Raw genomic sequence first — 6,939 nt, forward strand, 5'->3', positions numbered from 1 at the left:
AATAAAAATTTTACCTGTTAGTGACCTGTTATAGCATCTTATGATTACATTTTTACTATAACAATTGAATACTCACTCATATATATATATATGTATATATTAAGCATATTCTATATTACGATATTTTGATGTAATTTCTTATAATTTTTTTTTTGGGTATTCAAAATTCATTATTCAATTGCATCAATAATAATCATTTCAATGATTCTTTAATTGTATTCATATAAATACAATATTTTTGACAAATATAAAATATTTAATTCAAAAAATTATTGCACAAATCTATATAACATATTAGATTATTTTTTCATTGTCATTATATACGAATATTTATTCATTTTTTTTTATTATATTTGAGTTAATTATATGACATATTTGCATAATATTCCATATATATATGCAAAATTTATTTATATTTTCTCTTATATCATAGACACAAATTATATAAAATATATTGTAAATAATAAGCACACGTAATATCCATTCTATATAAAGTGTGGCTATATAACAAAATTTTTAGTTTAACGATACTTTTTAGATTTTTACGTTAACTTTAACAGAATATCCTATTAATTAACAGAATATTCTTTATTAATTTTATAATATTATTATATAAAAATAAAAATTATGTAGATATTTTATATAAATTTAAATTTAAAATACTTAAAATATTAGACATATTTTTAATTATATTTTTAAATTTATTAGTTTAACTTTAATTTAAAATAAAAAAAAATGATGTAAATATTTTATATAAAGAAATTTAAATTTATTATAAATATTTTTAACCATTTTGTTAACTTTATTATTATTTATTTTATATCTTAAATTAAAATAGTTGTAATAAAGAATTGATTACTTTCCATTTTAGTTATGGTAAACCGATTCACACATCATATTTTTCGTAAAATTTGGGAATAAAAAACATTTAGATCAAATTTACGAATTCAGCCTATATATAGACACACTCAAATTTGATTATGTGAGTTTTGGTTAAGAATATAATAAATTACAATATATGCATTATCAAATACGTTACCTAATTAAGAAAATTTTAAAAATTTAAAAAATACGTTAATATATAATCATATCCAAATGACACACTAATGTAGCAATAGCTAAATTTTTTTTCTTAAAGATCAAAATCTCAAACCTTATTTAAAAATTAAAAAAAAATACATAGCCTAATTAAAAAAAATTAAGCATACATATATTGTACTTAAATCGCCTAATTAAACCTAATTAAAAAAAAACTAATTATACGTGCATTGCACGTAACATCAACCTAGTATATATATATATATATATATATATATGAATTTAAGAATAAATATTTAAGAATAAAAATATACACATATATAATATAAATAACAAATAAGAAAAAAAAAAGAGTTTTTGAAATTTTTCATCCAGATAATAAATATTTAATTTATTATGACTTCAAAAATAATTCAAAAATTTTAACAAATAATATTTACTTTGGTATAGATTCATGCTAATAATGTGTTATAAAATAATATAGAATAGAGAAGAGAAAAAGAAAGAGAAAAAGAAAATAAGAGTGAATATGAGATTTTTCTTTTATTACAATAAGATGAACTCTTATTTATCCAAAAATATAATTAGAGGATTGAGAAATTAAATAAATAAAATAAAAAAAATATAATCAAGCATTTATTATAATATCAGTGTATTAATTTAGACATTTATAATAATATTTTATAATAATAATTAATTTTTTTTAAATTATATTCTTTAGTTCTCAAAAATAATAAAAAATGACTAGCAATTAATTGACTGCAATAAATATCATTGAATGAATAAATTACCTGCACTCAAATGTTTATATGACATACTTTTTTTTTTTTTTTTTTTTTTTTTGTATACGTGCATTATATATACACACGAATATGTACCAATTATGATTCTTCTTACAATTTCTCAAAAATTTCTATGCAATCAATGTATCATTTTTTGCCTAGATTCTTATCGTGGCCCGACAACTGATATGGTCATATCACATTTTGAAGACGATGATAGAAACTTTCTTAATCCAGATTGATCATCTCCTTCCAACATATCCGTCTCAGAAAAATAGCCTGGTGGTTTGGGCTGAGGCAATACACTCTCACCACTCAGCATTACAACAACTGAAGACATATTAGGTCTATCAATAGGACTTTGTTGCACACACAATAGACCAATATGGATGCAACGCAATGCTTCTTCACTGTTTTCGTATGAGTCCCTTAAGCACTTGTCAATAAGCTTATTTGCCTTGCCCTCCTTCATCAATGTCCATGCCTAACAAATTATAAGAACATTAGTGTTATTCTTTGTTTGACATGTTTAACAAAAATTATAAGATCCTTCATTGAAGCTCTTCTGTATTTACACTTACAAATCCAATGAGAGTAAGGCCATTGTTTTCATAGTAATAACCTCTACTTCTCTTTCCACTTATAATCTCTAGTAACAATATGCCAAAACTAAACACGTCGGATTTTATTGAGAATAGGCCATCGAATGCATATTCTGGAGCCATATAACCACTACACATGCAAAATATTTATTAGTATGGATAAATAGTGTAAACAAAAATGTATTGTTAAGAGGATCGACTTACTAAGTTCCTACTACTTTGCTTGTGTTTCCTTCTAATTGGTCACCACCAAAAGTTCTAGCTAAGCCGAAATCTGAAATTTTGGGATTCATTTCTTCATCGAGTAGCACATTACTAGCTTTGAGATCTCGATGGATAATTCTCAATCTTGAATCGTGATGCAGATATAGAAGCCCTTTAGCAATTCCACATATTATTTGGAAGCGCTTAGGCCAATCTAACATCCTACCTTGTCTTTGATCTGCAAATGTTAGTTTGTATCTTTAGAACAAAATTGGCAACTCATAATGAACATTGCATTTATTATAAGAGGTAAAATGATTCTGACCAAAGATGAAATAGTCAAGGCTTTTGTTGGGCATATACTCATAAATTAACAATTTCTCATGTCCTTGAATGCAACAACCAAGAATTTTTACAAGATTTCGATGTTGAAGTCGGGCAATTAGTTTAACTTCATTTTTGAACTCATTGTCTCCTTGTCCAGACCACATTGATAGTCTCTTCACAGCAAATTCTTGTCCTCCTTCTAACATTCCCTAAAATATTACAACAATAAAAATAAAATAAAAGAAAAAGTATTAATTATTCCAATATGTACATTTCCAAAAAAACAACTATGTTCACAAGTAGGTAAATGGTGAGTTTACTCTGTATACTGGTCCGAAACCACCTTCTCCAAGCTTACTATTCTGTGAGAAATTATTAGTGGCAGTACGAATTGTATGTAGACTGAACAATGGGAGCTCCAAGTCATCTTCTTGGCATTCATCCCTATTTATAATAACATTTGTCTCTGCATTTTCTAATATAATCAAGCAATGAAAGAAAACATGTCAGTTTCATTGGTGAATTTGATCTGAAAGCAAGCAAAACAGCTAATGGGTGAATATATGTTTCCTCATAAGGATTTTGCTTTGACCATACACATATCAATTATGGTTATTTCAGCATAATATTTTTGAGGCTAATTAGGATTTTCGCACTTGAATTTTGACATGTACCAAATCATGCTCCCTGAACTTTTAAGGTCGTTAAAAATACCTCCTGAACTATTGAGATTGTTGGATTTAAAGATTTTGTTTAATTTCATTCAATTTTACTATTTCAGTGATTGTTTATGTACTAAACCATGCTCCCCAAATTTTGATATCTACCAAATCATGCCCCTCAAATTTTGACATGTACTAAATCATGACCCCTAAACTTTCATCAATGTTAGATTTTTTTACTAAAATTGGACAAAAGTCCTTAAATCCAACAATCTCAATAGTTCAGGGGATAATTTTAACGACCTTAAAAGTTCAGGGAGCATGATTTAGTACATGTCAAAATTTAGGGGTCAAAAATAGTAATTAGCTTATTTTTGAAAGCCAAAAGAATTATGCTGTGAATGTGATCTTCTGTTCTGCTAAAAGAAGTAAAGAACTCTCATGTATATGCACCCCATCCTTATGGGCCATAGCTATATATATATGTCTGTTTCTGAAAACCAAGGTGACACTTTTTTGTCCTTATAGTATAGAATCAGTAATAATTATTTCTTATTGAGTGAGTGCCTTAACCCAATTTTCTATATAAACATATTTATTATAATAACTTAGCCTTTACTTGATCAGAGATTCATACTATTATTATATTCTAATACAGAATCACATAAAGAATGTTGGAAAAATATCTAAAGAGTGTAAGGACTACGTACCTTCAAATAAGTTGTGCCTCCTGCGAATGTAAAAGCCAGCTAAAATTAACCCACCAACTAATGCAACGATTATAGCCAATACTAACACAGCTTTCTTCACCTTACGACCAACTCTTGCTTTTTCTATGATTAGTTTGAAACAGAGCAGAAAAAAAAAAGCAAACATATTATGAAACTGAAAGAACAAATACATTAAAAATTAAAACTAACTAGTTGAGTTTTGAAATGTGTACCTATTTCTGATGCTGACACTCGAATGAAAAGATCTTGTCCACCTGATGAAAACTGTCTAATATCATATAAATCTCCAAACCAAAGCACACAACCAATGCCTTGTTTAATATCTGAGTTTGTATAAGCAGTGCAAGAGCAATTGCTCAAGCATTTAGCTCTACACTCCCTTAGATTCACACTCTTATTCACCCAAGTATATTGAGTATCAGGCACTTTCAAGCCAGAAAATCTTAAGAAGCCATCTTTTGCTTTTTCATGGCAATTATTAGGAGGAGAATCTCTGACACATCCTTCTGACCAATACATAGCTTTCCAATTTTCTTCATCCTTTGGCTTAAAACCCTTCAAACATTGGCATACTGGATTATTGGTTATGACACATTCTGAATTTGGTCCACAGAAGCCATAGTTGTCACATTGGTCCCTTGGAACTGAGTTATAAGGCTTCCAAATTCTCTCTGCTTGTATCCAAACCATGCGTTGACGAACACTTGTTGTTTGATTCATCACAATTCTTGATATGACCGACTTGTCTTTGAGGTAATAAATGTAGTAAACTTCATCATCATTGTACACAAACGCGTAATCGAAAAGCGGGTTTGGTCTCAAGTCAGGACTTCCACTGAAACTTATGCCATTCCAAGGGCCAGTTCGATAAAATTTTGAAGACCCTTTTAAGATCATTGGTTCAGGGTACGTATGTTGTTGCTGATTAAGCTCAATCCCATAAGTGAAATCTCCATTACAAGGGTCATCGAAACTCTTCCATGCTGCTAAACGCCTTGTGAGATTTCTCCTCAAGTCCCATCCCAATTTCATTCCGGGCACAGTAGTATCGGTTGGATAATCAAAACTTTCCCACAAATAATTCTCTGTATTCTCATCTTTCTCATCCCTCAAAACCAAATTACCGTTATCCAAAAGCTGCACCAATGGTTGTTGTGGTGGTTTCAATGAATTGGTTGACCACATCACACTCTGATTCTGCCCCAAAAGCACAAGTTCTCCTTTATCGTTTATAGTCAATGAGCCAGATGAATCGTTGATGGGTTTACACCTGTTTGCAACCCAAATAAAAGTTTGAACTGGGATGTTCTTATACCAAATTCCCAGATAACGATTCTTTGAATTGCCTGGACTAAAAAATCCCAGTTCAAAGTTTCCTTCTTTGGAAACCAAAGTTGTGTTCTCTCTCATAAAATTTGATGGTCTAATGCTATCAACTACCGTAGAAGAAGTTACTAAAAATGAAAAGGAGTTGAAAAAGCAAACTATAAACATTAAAGAACAGATCCCCATCATTATTTTCTACCTCTTGATCGAGCTTTGTGAAGACGATGGAATACCAGTACCCTCTTCATTGAGCTTTGTCTTTCTCGCATAGTTTGACTATTCTAAGTAATATTGTCTTTAGTGCTTGGACTATAAGGAAAAAATTAATCTAAATCCGTTGCATATATTGACGAGTACTGTTCCTTTCATAAGCCTATTCACATGAGTTTCGTCAAAGGAAGAAGAAAAAAAAAAAAGATCTAATAGCAGAACTCGTGTGGTTTACAATAGAGTTTTACTGGATAAAGAAAAACCACATTTTAATTAAATTGTTCTGCTCCACATATTCAAGGAATTTCCATTTTTGCTCAAGAAAAAGTTTCACGGCCTTAATCTTAATCAGTAGTAATTTTGTTGTGGTAATTAAATTGATTAGTGAGTAATGCTATGCTATGTATGTGCTCTTTTTTATTATGTTTTGTAAAAAGTGTGCGCCGTAGAACGAGTCTTAATTAATTTGTGATTGGACAAGGACACAATGGTTTTTAGTAGCTTATTGTATTTACTTATTATATTTGAAAAATTGAAAGGGTCGTTTGGACTAAGTACCAGTTTCCACCACCCATTTTGGAAATTAATTTTTAGACTCCGTGTTTTTTAAAAATTACAATTCGTACCCTAAAGTCAAAATATTTTTAAATATGACCCAAATAAAAAAGTGTTATACTTACACAATATTAGCTACACCCCAAAATTATAAAATCATTTTATCCTTTGGTTTAAAATAGACAATTTAAAAAGTAAATTATTTTATAAAACTATTCTTTTTCTAAATAAGTAGTTAAGTATTGCACTCCACCTTTTGAAATTACAGAAATTCATTAATTAAGTTTACTATATTTCCATCCAAAAAAAAAAAAGTAAGTTTGCTATATGTATATATATTATAGGATTGTATATGCAGTGATATTGTATGCGAACTTTTATGCTTCTCTTTGTCATCTTGTTTCTCCACTATTATTTTCTTGAACTGGTCTTCTAACTCTTTTGTTCAGTTTCGTTACTATCTGCTTCCATTTTTTTTTTTCCAAAGTGCTTGGTGGTTGTT

At 28.9% G+C, this 6,939-nt stretch overlaps 1 protein-coding gene across 1 annotated transcript; it reads right to left on the reverse strand.

Moving 5' to 3' along the window:
* Positions 1-1,793: 1,793 nt before the first annotated feature.
* On the reverse strand, positions 1,794-6,350 carry LOC115711435 (G-type lectin S-receptor-like serine/threonine-protein kinase At4g27290). The gene is made up of 7 exons (XM_030639775.2): positions 4,559-6,350; positions 4,326-4,448; positions 3,274-3,428; positions 2,952-3,162; positions 2,627-2,864; positions 2,402-2,552; positions 1,794-2,304 (listed from the first exon to the last, which is right to left on the reverse strand). Exons 1-7 carry the CDS (start codon positions 5,859-5,861, stop codon positions 1,987-1,989), a joined length of 2,499 nt encoding a protein of 832 aa, XP_030495635.2. The 5' UTR covers positions 5,862-6,350; the 3' UTR covers positions 1,794-1,986.
* Positions 6,351-6,939: the final 589 nt, after the last annotated feature.

This window comes from Cannabis sativa, chromosome 3 (genome assembly GCF_029168945.1).
Source record: "Cannabis sativa cultivar Pink pepper isolate KNU-18-1 chromosome 3, ASM2916894v1, whole genome shotgun sequence".
NCBI classification, from domain to species: Eukaryota; Viridiplantae; Streptophyta; class Magnoliopsida; order Rosales; family Cannabaceae; genus Cannabis; species Cannabis sativa.

Bases quoted from the DNA above. Each gene is read 5' to 3' on its own strand.
- LOC115711435 (XM_030639775.2), bottom strand. From the start codon at position 5,861: ATGATGGGGATCTGTTCTTTAATGTTTATAGTTTGCTTTTTCAACTCC. The intron at 2,865-2,951 runs GTCAGAATCATT...TAACATTTGCAG, and splicing joins CCTTGACTATTTCATCTTTG to ATCAAAGACAAGGTAGGATG. The intron at 2,553-2,626 runs GTAAGTCGATCC...TTGCATGTGTAG, and splicing joins AGCAAAGTAGTAGGAACTTA to TGGTTATATGGCTCCAGAAT.